At 44.2% G+C, this 16,994-nt stretch overlaps 1 protein-coding gene across 1 annotated transcript in view; it reads left to right on the plus strand.

The window, feature by feature from the left end:
• LOC141489066 (EF-hand domain-containing protein D1-like) overlaps positions 1-16,994 on the plus strand; it is a 46,899-nt gene that overhangs the window by 25,059 nt on the left and 4,846 nt on the right. The window contains exons 3-4 of the mRNA XM_074189685.1: positions 3,067-3,214; positions 16,172-16,306. Coding sequence (XP_074045786.1) covers positions 3,067-3,214; positions 16,172-16,306 — 283 coding nt within the window. The remainder of the gene's footprint in view (positions 1-3,066; positions 3,215-16,171; positions 16,307-16,994) is intronic.

The following is a 16,994-nucleotide window of genomic DNA, read 5'->3' on the forward strand; positions in this document are numbered from 1 at the left end:
CTTCCAACCTTTGGGAGAAGTTGAGGTGGAGAGGAAGCTTCTTGAGTGCAGAACTGTCTATCCAGGTAGAAAACCCAGGACTTTGGAAGTTCTAATAATAATAATATTATTATTATATGGACACATTTACCTTGGTCTTTCGAGGTCTGGGTAGGCATTCTCTGGTGGTGATCATTCCCCCTTCAGTTCCTAGGATCATTCTTTTGGAGCTAGAAGGGCCCAGGAGTCCAACCATTTCATTTTGCAAAGGAGCAAAATGAAACTTCTGGTTAAGGTTGCATTAAATTGTCTTAAATCCCTTCTAAGGATTTTGAATTCCTTCTTACATGGATAATAAATTGAAGACTTAAGATATAAACTCAGGTCCTTAGTTGTAAACATGTTGAGTCTGAGATGCTAGTGGAGCATTCAGGTAGTAATGTCCTATAAGTGAGCAGGCCTAGGGGTCCAAGGCTCTGTCTAAAGACTGAGAGAGCCAAAATTCCAGAGGTAGATGGGTGACATAGAGCCTTTGGAGGCAGAGGAGCTGAGGTCAAGTCATGTTTATAACATGGATGACCTGGGTCTCAGTGACCTTAATCTTTCTGGCCTTGGTTTCCCTCATCTGTAAAATGAAAGGTATGAACTAGTTAGTCTCAGACATCTTAATATTTTAGAAAGGTGATCCATCTGCAGAGTAGAAGCCATGGGAGTGGAGGAGAGGGTCCAGGAAGAGATAACAAAGAAGGATGAAGAGAGGTCTGAGGACAGATCCTGGAGAGGGACCCAGACTGCAAAAGAGACTGAAGCAGAGGGGGCAGAACAATAGCAGGAGCAACTTGGGAGGTTAGCTGAAGGGAAGAGAATAAAGTATTCAGAAGTTAGGTTAAGACTGGACTAAGTTAACCAACCTGGACTGGAGGGTTATCATGGGAAAGGGTCACCCTTGCTCCATTTGGGCCCCAGAGGGTAGAACTCTAGTGACAGATAGTAGTATCTTCTTGTACAAATGAGGAAACTGAGACCCACAGGAGTGACTTTCCCAGTCAGGGCAATATTCCAAGTCGAGAGTCCCCTTTGTTGTTCCCTGGAGGCTAATGTTGGTCCCTGGTTCACTTTGACCACTCTTTCAATGGTCACTCTGCAGGCAGGAGTGACCTGACCTCCAGAATTCTGCAATGCTCTTTGGGAATTGTCACCGGAGCCTAAGGCACAGTCTCTGAGGTGGCAAGTCTTTGACCTTTGAGAGTGGTTCTGCTGTAGAGGGTGAGGCAGCTTCTGGCACTGAGAGAGTGCCAGGGGCTGCCAGTAGAAAGAAAGAGGCAGGCATCCATTGTCTTTTCCTGATTCTATCCCCTTCTACCCTCTCCCACTGGGTCACATTTTTTCTCTATATCCTGTGGTGTCCTGTCTCTGCTACATAGTCTGTGTGACCTTGACCAAGTCACCTAACCACCAAAGCTCTAGGCCACCTGGAGGACTTTCCTCCCCAGGAGTTAGCTATGCTAGGTCTTAAATCTTATCCATGCCAGTTTTTTATTGAGTTAGAAGACTTATCTACTAGCATTTTCTATGTCCCATTGTATTTTTATGTATTTTGGTAGATATTTTACAATTACATTTTAATCTGGAGAATAATGAAGCTTGACACCTGTCCTCTACTAGTGAAATTCCAAGCCTGGGACTGCAGGTTTTTGCTTCTTTTTATAGCCTCAAACAGATCTTTTAAGTTCCAGACAGTTCTACTTCTGAGTTTCCAAGAAAGCTTTAAATACTTGTCATTATGTCTTCATTGCTTGAAGGGGGATAATCCTACAATAGGTGGCTCTGGATCGAGGTGTCAGTTTCATGAACTGAGTTCAAATCCCATCTCAAGACACTGAGTAGCTGTGTGACCTTGGGCAAGAAACCTAAACCCTGAGCAAAATGGAGATAATGATTGTGCCTCCCTCCCTGGGTGTTTGTGAAGATCTAATGAGAAAGTGAATTTTGCAAACCTGATAATGCTGTAAAACTCTCCACTGTTTTATTTAGGAGGAGGGAGGCAGCAGGATCCAATGGAAGGCACCTTGGCCTTGGAATCGGGACTGGGCTTAAATCTCATCACTGATTCTGGCTGCTCATGTGGCATTAGGCTCTATTAAAAGGGCATGGGAGGTTTGGAGTCGATGACCTCTGTGCCCCTACGTTTCTGATTCTAACCACTCTTCTTGGCCACAGTTGAGGGTTCTATGTCTTTTAGCACTTGTCATTTCTTATAGATTAGTCTTGTCAAGAAACATTTCTTGAGGATGCCCTTCGGCAGGGCAGAAATCTAGTTCCGGAAGGGACCTCGGGAGGCCATCTAGCCCAAGTCCTCTTTTCGGAGAGCTGGGGAAACTGGGATGAGTAAGTGTGCCCACCCAACAGTGGCAAACAACAAGACTTAGAATCATAGTCAGTCATCTAGGACTCAGAGGTTACCAGAAAAGGGGCTGCTTCCTCCAGGCAGCCCTCCCCCTCATTTTTACAGGTGAGGAAACTGAGGCTAAGAAAAATGAATCTTGGCCAAGTACATACTGGTGGCAAATGTCCAAGTAGTTAAAAAAAAAGGTAGGATTTGAACCCAAAGTCCTCTGACTCCAAAGCCAGTGCTCTTGTACTACAGAAACACAATTAAATCTGGAAGTAAAACAAGCTCTTCTTCCCTTGTCTCCTCCCTGTCCACTTTTCCTCTCCTTACAAACAGTATCACACATAGAGGGATCTCTGAGATCAACTAGACCCCCTCTCCCCATTTTATAGATGAGGAAACTGAGGCAGGAATTGAACCCCAAATTCTCCCCTCACTACTGCCTGTATCTGGCTCAGCCTCAGTAGCTGCTCAGTATGCCTTCATAATGAACACCTGATTAGCATTTGGAATTAGATGTGTCTGAGATCTCCTAAGCCAATGAGTGAGGGCCACCCATATCTGTGGTCCTGGTACCCAGGGTGCCTGGAATCTGGAGGAACCACTCTGCCTGAACCAGGAGACTCAATGAATGCTTGTGGGATGGACTTGACCTTCCCTCCTGCTAACCCCAGCCTCTTTCTTTGAACCTACAGGTATGACTCTGGCAAGGATGGTTACATTGACCTGATGGAACTGAAGCTGATGATGGAGAAACTTGGAGCCCCCCAGACCCACCTGGGGCTTAAGAACATGATCAAGGAGGTGGATGAGGACCTAGACAGCAAGCTGAGCTTTCGAGAGGTATTGGTTCACCTCAGCCCTAACCCAGCCAGTCCACATCTATTCAGTGTCTGCTATGGGTCCAATAAACACTGGGAATAAAAGAGGCAGAGACAGCCCTTAGGAATTGAACCTCTCAAAGGTAGAGGTCTAAGTGCATGTCAGACTTGGAGGATGGCCTGTATGTATACACAGAGGTAGGAGATGCTGAAAGTGAGTGAACCAGTTGGGCTGGATCCTGAAGACCTGAAAGGGAGAAGTCAGACTGAGAAGGGAGATTGGAAACTTGCCACTAAGAAGGTCCCCAGTATCAGCACTGAGGGTGATGAGATCTTTCCTGTATTTGAGAGTCTGATAGGTCTATACTTTCTCATGTTAATAAGTGATCTCCCCTGAGATCTGGAAGTCTAGAGAGGCTTTTCTTCTCCCCTGAAAACTGCTGTTCTTAGATTGGCTCCACCAGTCTCATTGTTTGTCCTGGGCCCCTGCTCCCTGATTCCTCCCAGGATCTCCCCTTCCCCCCACACCTATCCCCATGCTACTCTGCTCACTTGTTCAGATTGTTCTTTGTTATTCTGGAAGAGTTTGCCCCAAGACCTCAAACTCCCTTCCAGAACCTGGAGAGGGCCATGTCCTTCCCTCCCTCTCAAGATTCCTTCCCCACTGTGTTCTTTGTAAGAGGCATTCATGATACCTGGGTTACAGAAACTAGAAATGTTGGAACTCCCCTTGGGCAAGTCCCTCCCTGAGCCTCAGTTTCCTTCTCCACAAAAATGAACAGGTTGGACTAGATATGTCTAGGTCTACGAAGCTCTGTTCAAATATTGGCTCTACCACTCAATCTGTATGACACTTAACTCTTGACTTTGGAATCTATTACAGAGGAAGAAGTCTAAGTTTCTTTCTCCCTATTATAAAGGAATTAGATGAATCTAGATCCAGGATCCAACAACCCAAGTTCTGATTTCATCTCTGACAATACATATGTGACCTTGAGCAAGTCAAGTTTTCTAGGTCTTACTTTGCCTCCGAGGTCCCTTAGCCGCCCTATGTCTTTGACCCTATGAACCTGATCAAACTCAGAGTGGGGAGTTGTCAAAGGAGCCTCTGTGGGGACAGAGAAGATGGAGCAGGGACTTCAGGGAGCAGAAATTGAGAGGGTGAGATGTGAACAAGGTGACCTCCAGTCACCATAGTCTGGCTTGTTCCCACCCTCTGCCCAGAATTCTGTCTTGCCCAGTTGCTATATTCAGGTTCCCAGGGTGGGAGGGTGACTAATTTCTCTCCTTCCTGAAGCCATGGTCTGTTGTGGTCAGATGCCCAGTTTAGATTATTTTAGGTAAACATCAGAAGCACAAATCTTGGGGTGGGTGGCAGAGAAAGAAAAATAAAAACACTGGAAGGTGGCCTCACCAAATATTTTTCTTATGAGAACTCTGAGGTCAGTTGTCACGTGAGCATTAGCTCCAATTTTTTTCAGATTAAGAAACCAAGATTCCAAAAGTGTAATTAACTTGCCCAGGGCCATAAGATCAGAGATTTCAAATTGAAAGGGTCCTCCTTCCCAGGCCAATCTGTTTATTTTAAGATGAGGAAACTAAGGCCACCAGGGTAAAGTGACTTGATCAGGACCACACAGATAAGTGGCTGAGGTAGGATTGGAACCTAGGTCTTCTACCTGTAAATCTAGTGCTCAATTCACTATCCTCTAGGCTATTTCTAGGTCTTACTTTGCCTCCGAGATCCCTTATAGCCCTAAGTCTTTGACCCTATGAACCTGATCAAACTCAGAGGGGGAGTTATCAAAGGAGCCTTTGTGGGGACAGAGAAGATGGAGCAGGGACTTCAGGGAGCAGAAATTGAGAGGGTGAGATGTGAACAAGTCCTAGTGTAGAGAAGGCTCTGAAAATGAGTTCTCATTAACATCATTGATGACCTATTAAAAGTCCTCTTGTTGATGATGAGTGATGTACTGTAACTTTCCCTTTGCCTCTTTGTGGCCCCAAACCCTGCTCTTCATCCTCAACATGACCTCCAATCCCTCCATCCCTCAGTTCTTTCCCAAGTCATCACCCCTGCCTTGCCTGTCCTCTCCTCCTCTCCCCACTTTTGACACTCTTTCACACTCACCAATTCTATCTCAGTCCTTCAGGGCTCTGTCCTGAGCCTTTCTCTTTTCCCTTTGTATTGTCTCAGTTGGTGATCTTAGTTGGCCTCCATGAGTTCAGTTATCAATACGCAGATGATCCCCATCTATCCCAATCCCTATCTAAACCATCCATTCCACTCCCCATGTGAACTTTGATTGCTGTCTAGAGCACCAGGCCTTCACTTAGGCCACAACATCAGGACTATAGTGAAAAGGGACTTCGGGTAGGCTGTTGCTGTAGCCCAGGCATGAGATGATGAAAAGACTGCTCCAGAGGGGGACAACATCAGAGGATATGGAGATGATGCGGAGGCAAAATGGCCTAGAGATGGTGGAGACCGGAAGTTGACTCAGTGTTGCAGAGGTGAAATGGGTGAGAGGTGGTGGAAATTGATAAGAGACGAAGCCCTCAGACCTTGGCAGACACCTCCTTCCTCACCCCCCCCCCCCCCCCCCCCCCGCTGAGACCACCATCCACCTATTCTGTATTTGGCCCCAGTTTGAAGCACAATGCCTTGCTCTATGCTCATAGTAAACTCTTAAAAAAACATTTTTTCTCTATTTTAAACCTGCTATTCCAAAATGATGAGACCCAGACTCATTTATTCCCAGTTTCCTGCCAAATATGAGACTCTGAGTAGGTCAGTTTTCTCAGATGAAAAATGAGGCAATTGAATGAGATGGTTTCTAAAGTACCTTCCAGCATGAGATTTATGATTTGTCAACCTTGGAGGCTTCCTGAGCAACTCTCTAAAATTATAATTTTAGAATAATTGTTGATCAGCACTGTCAGTAGGTGTTTTCTCACTGGAATCAATCAATAAACATTTATTAAGGAGCAACTAGGTGGCACAGTGGATAGAGCACCGGCCCTGGAGTCAGGAGTACCTGAGTTCAAATCTGAACTCAGACACTTAATAATTCTCTAGCTGTGTGACCTTGGGCAAGCCACTTAACCCCATTGCCTTGAAAAAAAACTAAAAAAACAAAACAAAACATTTATTAAGTACCTGCTTTGTGCCAGGCAGTGTACCACACACTGGGTATACAAAAAGAGGAGCAAGATAGTAGTTCCTACCCTCAAGGAACTTACAATCTAATTGGGGGAGACAACATGCAAACAAATTTACAACAAAATCTCTCTCGTTAGCAGCTTCTTTCATTAATGATGTTGTCCCGATCCCCATCCCAATAAGTTTAGGGATATATAAGATTATTATGTCAGAGTTAGAGCTAGAAGTCATCTAGCCTAACCTTCTCCCGTCACCCAGTTGCTGCACAGATAAGGAAACTTAACTACCAGGGAGAAGGAGGGATTTGGACCCATGGAAGACATGTCATAGTGAGGAGTCAGGCCTCAATTCTTAGGATTACAAATCCAGTACTCTTCACTATAGTTCAGTGCAGGATTATTGTGATGGATTTTTGTACTTAAATGGACTTTGGAAAAGAATTAGAGGGGCTGAAAGCAATTCTACGTTCCTTTATTTGACTCATTTTACCTTACATAAGCAAGGTGAAGTTTCAAGGTAGAGAAGACACCCAACTGTAAAGGATAGAGGTTAGAGGAGGGGGAAGAGCAGTGCAGGAGAGAGGACTGTATTGAGGACTAGGGGGAGATCTGGTTAGGGCAAAGACAAACATGCCCAAGAAAAACTATCCTCCCCACCCCAAAATCTTTCTTTGAAATGACAAAACAAATTCAGGATACTCTCCAGCCACATAGTCAGCACTTAATAAATACTTGCTAAGCATTATTATGAAGTAGCTGTGTGACCTTGGGCAAGTCACTTTAACCCCATTACCTTGTCGAATAAATCCATAGAATGTCAATTTCTGGAGGTCAAGAGCTATTTCTCTTCAGTCTCATTAGCCCCAAAGTCTGTCATAATGCCTGGTACAGTAAGTACCAGGCAATGCACTGATTGATAAGCTGGGTTGACTATGTTTTCCTACCCTGTGGTCAGTAGGCACATCCCCAGCTGTGCCTAACCATCTTTCACTGAGCATTCTTGTATCTCAGCACCTGATCTGGGTTTGGATTCTTAAGAACCTTGGTCCCCTTCCTACTGGGGAGAGACTTGTCACTGTAGGTATGAGCACTAAGAAATGTGAGCCCCAAACCTCCAGGGGACAGCTGCTGAAGTGAGAGCAGGTGCCTTCTGGTGGGCTTGGCCTCAGAGAAGAGCAACTGAATGCTCGACTGGCATCTGGTGCCAACAGAAATGAGCAGCAATTGTTGGGATCAACTTTTGACCTCTTCTGGGACAAGTTTTTCCTGGACTTCTTTCAGAATGTATTATTCTCCTCAACATCCTGAGAGTCCAGAGAATCTGACCTGATTGGTATTTGGTTCATTGTATAATTGAATCTTATTAGACTGAATCCATTGGACATCCAAGTTGGATGAGACCATGGAGTCAGAGCTTAGGGCTCTCAGTGCCAGTCAAGTTGGTCAAATGAGCCTTTAATAAGCACTCAGCAATGGGCCTGGCTGATGCTCTGAGGATAGAGAGAAAGGCAAAAATAGTCCTTTTGCTCAGGGAGTTATGTTCTAATGTGTACATGTAGATGTCAGGGACAGGATCTGTAGGGAATAAATCAAGATGCTCCAAAAGAGGAAAGCAATATGGGGGGGGGTGCCTCTCTGCAGAAAGTGGATTTTGAGCAGTTTTAAAGAAGTCAGAGATTGGAGGTGAAGGGGCCAAAACAAGACATGGTGGGGGAGAGAGAGAACATTGACTAGCATGTAAGCCAATAGAACTGAATTATGGAGTTATTGGAGGGGAGTAAAGCATAAGAAGACTTGGAAAGTTAGAGAGGGGACAGGTGCTTTACATGTCAATCAAAGAACCTGATATTTGGTCATGGAGGGAATAGGGAGCCACTGGAATACATCAGAGTTATGCTATTACATGGTCAGATTTGGACTTTAGGAAAATCACATTGGCAGCTGAGGTTGGATTAATTAAGGGGAGATTGAAGCTGGGAAGAATAGGGACTGATGAGAACCTGGACTGGAGTGGAGGGAAAGGGATCTCTCTCTCTCTCTCTCTCTCTCTCTCTCTCTCTCTCTCTCTCTCTCTCTCTTACATTTTATATATAAATATACATATTTATATATAAAATGTAAGAGAGTAAAAGTGATCAAGGGAGAAATGATGTAATTTATCACTGGATTTGCAAATGTTAGTAACTGGGAGGGTGGTGGCATCCTCAGCCATAGCAGAAGTTCAGAAGAGGCTGGGTTTTAGAGGACTGAGTTTAGTTTGGACATGCTGAATTTGAGATGCCTATATATGGATCAAGGCCTTCAGCACAAAGGTGACCACTGAACTTTTGGGAGCTGAGGAGATCCCCAAGGAAGAGGGAATAGAAGGAGAAGAGAAAATGGACCAGGTCAAACCCTTGGGAAATATCCAAAGTCAGTGAGTGTGACTTGAACAAAGATCCAACAAAGAAGCATCAGTCACAGATAAGAAGAAAGCAGAAGACAACAGCAGTGTCCCAAAAACCCAGAGAGGAGAGAGGATCCACAAGAAAATGGGGGCGATCAACAATGTCTCTGCAGAGAGGATAAGAAAGATGAGGACTGAGAAGAAGCTATTTTATTTGGTAATGAAGAGGTCACTGAACTTTGGAAAGGGCAGTTTCTCTGGAATGAGAGGCACTGTGTGAATTAGCCAAGAAGGAAGGGAGTGATGAGGACTTTGGGACCCAGTCTGTTCAAGTTTGTTTATTTTGCTTTTTTTTTTTTTTTTTTTTTTTTTAGGGTAGGGAGAGTTCAGAAAAAATTGAGAGCAAAGGAAGGGAGGTCCTGGATATGGACAATTTCTAAAAGAGTTGAACTCTTGGGGCGGTGCAGTGGATAGAGCACCAGCCCTGGAGTCAGGAGTCCCTGAGTTCAAATCTGGCCTCAGACACTTAATGACCTAGCCGTGTGGCCTTGGGCAAGTCACTTAACCCCACTGCCTTGCAAAAACTAAAAAAAAAAAAAAGATTTGAGCTCTCAGTTAAAGGTTAGAGAGGTGTAAAGTGATAACTAGAAGGGCAGTAGTAGAGATCTCAGAGAAGAGAGAGACTAGAACATGAAATATCCATGCCACAAGGGATCTTAGAACAGAGAACTGATGTATACCAGTCACTCATCTTTTCAACATGAATATTCTCAAAGGATCATAGATCTAGCTCTGGCATGCCATCCACCCATTTAACAGATGAGGAGACTCAGACCCAGAGAATGGCCTTGGGTTCAAGACTATTTCCATGGATCAGAAATGGAATTTGAAGCCAGACACTCTGATTTCATAGCTGAACTCTTCTTTTTTTTAACTTTCACTTCATTTTTTTACAATAATTTATTTTCCCTTCCTTCTCCTCCTCCCCCAACTGAATATATTTTTAGACAATACAAACAACACCCTCATAACAAATATGAACAAATTCCCACATTGGCATTATCCAAAGATGTGTATCCCATTTTTCTGAGGTCTCTGGGACCTCTGAAGTCCAAGTTTTGTCATCACTTGAATCTGGTTTTTCAAAGTTGTTTGTCTTTCCAATGAGTCTAAAGTTGTCTTCTTGGCTCTTCTCCTTTCACTCAGCCTCAGGCCACAGAATCTTCCTCTGAAAGTGTCCATCTCCTCATCTCTTAGGACACAATTGGGTCCAATACAGTCACATACCATAATTGAGTCAGCCTTTTCCCAATCGGTGGGTACCTCTGCCTTTCTACTTCTTTGTCCCTCTGTCTTCAATCTCTTGGGAAGGGGGCTGCAGTGTAATTGGCCCAGTATTGGGGTCTCTGGGTCAGAGAGCACACAGAGTTTCATGGCTTTCTGGGCGTAGTTCCAAATTGCTTTTGAGAAGAGCTGGATCAATTCATGGCTCCAGCAGCCCTGAATCAATGTGCCTGTTTTTCCAAAATCCCTCCCACATTTGTCATTTTCCTCTTTTGTAATCTTTGCCTGGCAGATGGGTGTGAGGGGAAATCTCAGGATGACTTTCTTTCCTTTCTCGAAATATAAGGGATTTGGAGCATTTTTTCACCTGTTGCTGGAAGCTTGGAGGTCTTCCTTAGGAAGAAGCCAGGCCATTCTCCATGACACCAGAATGCCTCCTACCTTGGTCCTGATGAAGACTTTCTATGAACATGGATAACCTTGTTTTTTGGCTTTGTTGTTGGTCCCAGAAATCTATTTAAAAAGAAACAAGCAGGTTGTCACTTCCAGGTTTCTTTCCTGTCTCTTGGGTGCAAAGACTCCTATCCTGCTCCCAAGTTGGGTGGGAAGAGGTGTGGGGGCTGGGATGTGGGGAACTGGCCAGGCCCGTACAGTGAAGGTTTTGTCCTATTATTCACCAGGCTGATTTAATGAGGAAAGGAGGGAAGTAGGGGGAGAGGGTCAGGGAGCATTTCCATTAAAGGGAGTTCACAAAAATATTTTACAACTTGTTTAAAGAAGCTTGGGAAGCTTTGCTGTCCTTTCCACAGCTTCTGTCCCTGTTTCCTCCCTCCACCTCTTGACAGTCCTAGCTGGGACCTTGGCCAATTCTTCTCCCTGCATGCCAGCCTTTGAGGGCTATAAATAGGAAGACAAACAAGGAGGGATGGTTGGCAAGCCTGGAAATGGGTACTCTGATGAATATTCAAAGAGGAGGACCCCCTCCCCCAAACAGAGATACATACTCACCCCGACGCATATTAAACAGCAGCTTTGAAGAGATTTTATGGAAACACCAAACTCTTCCAACTGAGCCTGTTCCTTTAATTGGCCTGGAGGGTGGGGCCACCCCTCAGCTGAGAGGAGACTTCTGCCTGGTCCCATAGATGGCCAAGACTCCCATCTTAGCCATCCAAACTCTGGGCTGGCTGCCTCTGTCCCTTGACTGCCACTGGGACAGCCCTAAAGGGCCAGGTCTCTTCAGAGGACTCAGAAGGCTGATTTTATAAGAAGAGAAGGACTGTTGGGGCAGCTGCAGCCCAGGAGATCACTGGGATCAAGGGAGTGAATGCCTGGGTGGATGGATAGATGGATGCATAGAACGCTGGGTGGGCTTCCTTTGGGTTGGCTCTGATTGGGTTTAGTTACCAAAAAAGCAGACCTGGCTTTCCTTTCAAAAGTCTAAATTAGGAATTTCTTCTTGTGTTTCTAATTTAAACTTTGAAGAATGGGTGGGAACCTTTCTTAAAGCCTTGTAATTTCCCATAATGGATGAACATGTCAACAATGCAGATCATTCTCCTTTTGTTGTAAGGGAAGAAACTCTGAATTTTGGCTGGTTCTCCACACTTCTCATTTCTCTTCTACCTCATTCTCTTTGGTTACCTTGCGTCCCCTCAGTCTGTATCCTGAATTTCACAGACCGTCAGATGACATATTGTATACAACTTTGGACTTGACGTCAGGAGAGCCATCTATCGCTTGGGGATGATAATAATAATAGTGTTCTGAAGATCAAATGAAATAATGGGCAAAGTCTTTTGCAAACATTAAAAATGCATTTAAATGTTAGTTAGCTTCATCATCATTATTGTACTTATATATTTATGTCCAAGGATCACAGATTGAGCTGGCAAAGAAGCCTTAGAGGTCCTTCAAGAAAACCAACTCTTTCTGGATGAGGAAACTGAGGCAAGAAGCATTAAGTGACTTGGCCAGGATCACCAAGCTAATAAGTGTCTGGCTTCATACTTGAACATGGATCTTTTTGATTCTGGGTCTAATTATACTAGAGGTCAAAGGTTGTTCTTATTTTTGCTTTGTATCTCCAGCATTTAACAGTATCTCATAGAAAATGAGGACTTCATTAGTGTTTATTAATTGATTAATTGTGAAGTCCTAGATCATCTTCTGTGAAGGGGAGAGTTGAGAAAAAATCAGACTTAATTTCTAGGCTCTTGAAATGAATTTTTAAATACACATAAATATTTATATACACAAACACACACACACACACACAACCACTAGTGGCTCCCTCTTACTCTAAGTGACTGTAGAACTTTTCACAATCCAGCCCCAATCAACCTTTCCCACCTTATTCCCATTCTCTCCCTCTATGGTCCACTTAAATAGACCTTCAAAGTGGATTGAACCCTAATTGCATAGACAGTGGGGCAGAGTAAATGGATCACTGGATCCAAGACAGGAAGGCCCAAGTCCCAATTCTGACTGAAATACTTCTTAACTGTGGAACTCTAGGCCAGTTTCTTCTCCTTCTTCTTGGTCCCATTCCTCTGGGTTGAAGCATCATTTATGGCTTGTGTTTTCTCCAGGGATTTCAAACTGTGTCCTATATATTATCCAGAAGCCCCAAGATTATTTTTGCTTAATCTCCATTTCAGATAAATGCTGGGGATGGAGCAGGAGCAGTCCAGTTGTAGGAACTGGGCTTCCTTGTTAGGAATATCTCCAGAAGAGGGAGACAGAATAGGTTAGGAGCCTGGAACCAGGATTATCTCAAGATCTCTGGGAGAAGCTGAATGAGGGGACTTAATTCCAAGAGGATCCAATGAATGTTTGGTTTTTTTAAAAGCTTCCCAACTCCAAAATGAAGAACTCTGCTCTAGAACCAGAACTAGAATTCTCTAGAACAGAAGCTGCAATGAGACAGGGTTTCCTGTACTTTTGTTATTGTCCAGACACATGACTTCATGGGTGTCAAGAAAATTCTGGTATGGAAATTTCCTTCCCCAAAGCAGATCAGCCATCCCTCAGTAATTGCAAGGCAGGCCCGAGAGGTGACCTGATTTGTCTAGAGTCAACACATTCTTTTGTTAGAGGCTGGATGTGAATCCAGGTCTTTCTGATGCCATGAGAGAAAATGTCTTGACCATTAGAGTTCTCTCCACCTCTAGGAAGAAGGGGGCTCCCAGTCATTGAAGAAGGCTTCTGGGGCTTCCCAGTACCCTCTTAGGTTCAGATTTTATGATGGGCTAAAATGAGGTCTGCATGAGGTGTTGAGCAATGGCAGTTGACTTTGTTCAAAGCCAGTGAGGATCTCAAGTCAAGATCCAGGGATACTTTCCTTCTCTGGAAGCATCTCCATAGAAAAAGTCTGCTCAGGGTATCATAGGTGACCCCCAAATCTGAGAGTCTCCAGGTCCATTTGCTAGGATCTTTCAGGGCTGCCCCACACCAGGAAGCTGGGGCCAATCAGCTTCCATGGGAAGAGGAAGTCAGGGACAGTCAAGAATGTATAGCCAAGACAATGCTTGGCCTATCTATCCCATGGCCTCCAAGAAGTGGAACAGTTACTTGAAGGGTTATTTATTGTCTGGAGGGCTCCTACTTAGTTGGGAGGTGGGTTGGGCCTTCTTTATTCCTATTCAGTTCTCAAAATATGTGATTAGGGGCTAGCAGTGACCTTCATTATTCCACATCTGAACTGTTAATCTTCTACTTTTGTGGCATGGGGAAAATTGGTTAAGCAGGCCATCTATGCTTTCATCCAAGTCAGGGCCAAAGCAGAGATCCCTAGGACACTCCATTAGAGACCTTCTAAGGAGAAGACCTAAAGGTTGATCTGACCATTCAGACAGCACTATCATGTAACTTATTCCCCCCCCATCTTATCCTCAAGAACAACAGTCAGTTCTGCTTAATGTATTAAGCATAGTGGGCAGCTAGGTGGTACCGAGGATAGAGCACCAGTCCTGGAGTCAGGAGGACATTTGACACTTACTAGCTGCTGTGATCCTGGGCAAGTCACTTAACCCTGACTGCTTCCATCCAGGGCCTCTCCAGTCATCCTGATTCATATCTGGTCCCTGTAGGAAAAACTGAGGCTGGTGACTTTGCACAGTACCCTCACACTCAAGTCTAATTCCCATGTTTGTCATGATGTCACCTCCCTGGTGTCCTGGTATTCTTCAAAAATAACAATGAATTTATTAAATACCTACCAGTATATGGCATTATAAACTAAGGGTGCATTGAAAGACAAAAATGAATTGTCATTGCCCTCGAGGAGCAAGAGGAGTATGACAAACCATGAGTAAGTGAATAGAATATATATACCAATAATGCAGAATTATTTTGAGAATGAGAGAGTGCTATTGACTGGGGGGGGGGGGATTTGAATTAGGCTTGGAAGACATGGACAGCGGAGGTGGGAATTCGTCAAACCTGTGGATAGAAGCTGAAAACAAAATCTCTGGCCTGGTATATATCTACCTGGTCAAGATAACTAGATTTGGGGTACCTAGCAGGGAATGAAAGGACTTTAAAAAGGGAGGGAAGGCATGTCAAATGCCTTGATGAAAAGGTTTGTCCGTTAGGATTGCAACCTTCCCCTGATCTCTCCTTCTAGTAACCCTGCCAGAAAAGGAAATTGGACATATTACTGACAAAGTCATGCTGACTCAGGTCATCACTGCTTCCTTGGCAAAAGTATGGAAGTGGGAGATGGAATCTTAGGGAGGAAGACCATTCAGCAGCCCACTGACCAGAACAGAGACTGCATACAGTATAATAAGCCAGAGGTCTGAAAAAGTAGAGAAATGGCACCGAGTGCTTTGCCAACAACTTTGCAAATTGTATCTAGAAAAATAGACATCTAGTAGATATCTGTCCTGTTCTTTGATCCATCATTGATGACTACTTCCTTCCCTCAAAGGATACATTCTAGAACTTGGCCAAGAATCAAAGTCAGATTCATTGGTGTGTAGGTGGCTGACTGTCTTCTTTTGGGGGAAAATCAGGTTATTTAGTCCTGGGATGTTCTGGGTGCTCCTGCTGGTCTTTCCCCTAGTCTGTTCAGTTCTGAGCCACAGAAGTTTAGGAAGGATTTGGTTAAACTGGCAAGCCTGCAGATGAGGAGTTGAAGGCTGTAATTCTTTATCTCCTATTTATTCTGCATACAGTGTCCCCATTTGATGATAATCTCATTGAGTTCAAGGACTGTCTTTCTTAGCACAGTAACTTAATGTCGATTGACGATTGTCCAGAGGTTACACCATACATGTTAGAAAGGGATTGCTGGGGGGAACCAAGGAAGATATTTAGCAAGGACATGGTACCCACCTTCACGTACTGAATGATGTCCCATGGAAGAAGCATTAGATGAACTGGATTAGGACCAGTGGCTGGATGTGATCCAGAGGCAGATAAGTCTTCGTTTCAGTACACAATTTCTAACTCTTGGAGAAGTGAACCAAAGAGGAATGGACTTGACTGAAGAAAGGAAAGAAAGTCTTCAACAAAGACTGGATGACATCAAGTCCAGAACAATGTGGGAAGAAATTCTTGCAACCTGTCATCGTTCTTCATTTTGACTCTGGGACAAAGCAGAACAAAACTAAACCTGGGATATGTTCCATCCTTAAAGCCAGCTCCCATAGCCCAGTTGCCAAGTCCCTAGGTCTTTCAGGCATCCTCATTTGATGTGAGCTCTTTACTTTCCTGCTCATCTTCCTCCTTTGTATTCTTTGTCCCTACTGAGCCACCAGAACTCTCCCCTCCATTGTCCCAGGCACCAGCCACTATCTCTCTGACTGCCTGTGCTCAATGTAACCTCACTTTTCATTTATTCAGAAGTTAACTCAGGATTTTGGAATGCCTCAGGGGTCTCATTTATATGATTAGATTTGGAGTTAGGTGGGTCCTTATAGACCATCTAGTTGGGATCTCCTATTTTATAGTTGACAAACCTGAGGATCAGAGAAGTGAAGTGATTGGAAGGAATGAAACAAGGATTTTGCGATGCTCTGGTTACAAACTAAAGTCCTCAAAGAACTTAGAATCTAAAGGGAGAAGACAGCATATACATAAAAGGAAGCTGGTGGGATGGAAATGATGATTTTTCAGACTGTTTTCTTGTTGCCCTGGCAGTTTTTGCTGATTTTCCGCAAGGCAGCTGCAGGGGAACTGGAGGAAGACAGCGGCTTGATGTCTCTGGCCAAGCTCTCAGAGATCAATGTGGCCATCGAAGGAGTGAAAGGGGCCAAGAACTTCTTCGAAGCCAAGGTAAGAAGGGAAGCCATTGTTAACTGTTGTCACAACTTTCTCCCCAAGGGACTTCTCCTCCTGTCCCGGAACCCCTTTGCTAGTCCAGAAAAAAAGAAAGCAGCTGCTGTTGAATTTGTGTCCTCCAGCAACCAGGAAATGGGAGCAGACCAGCTAGTTGACTTGTTGGTTCTTGTGATTTGTTCTCAAAGAGGACCACAAGTATCTCTTGACCCTTCCTTAGTCAGAGAGTATCTGTTTACAAAATAAAGGGAAGGGGCAGCTAGGTGGCGCAGTAGATAGAACACCAGCTTTGGAGTCAGGAGGACCTGAGTTCAAATTCGACCTCAGACATCTAGCTGTCACTTAATCCCACTGCCTTGCAAAAAAAAAAAACAAACCAAAAATAAAAATAAAGGGGAAAAAAGTAATCCAGGGAAATTGACCAATACACCAAACATTTTATGGCTCCATACCCCAACTTCTCTTCTTCTGTAAAGAGAGACTGAAGGGGGCTTTTCCTCAGACTCTACTTGGGCTAATCAGTCAAAAACATTTATTAAATGCTAAAGTCTACAGAAGGTACCAAAGAGCCAAAGACAAATATGGAGGAATTCCTGCTTTCAGGGAGCTGTCCTTCTACTGGGGAGACATGTACACAAATAAAGATAATGGAATGAATATAGTCGGTAGACACTAATGGGAACTT

The sequence above is a fragment of the Macrotis lagotis genome, chromosome 5 (genome assembly GCF_037893015.1).
Source record: "Macrotis lagotis isolate mMagLag1 chromosome 5, bilby.v1.9.chrom.fasta, whole genome shotgun sequence".
Lineage (NCBI taxonomy): Eukaryota > Metazoa > Chordata > Mammalia > Peramelemorphia > Peramelidae > Macrotis > Macrotis lagotis.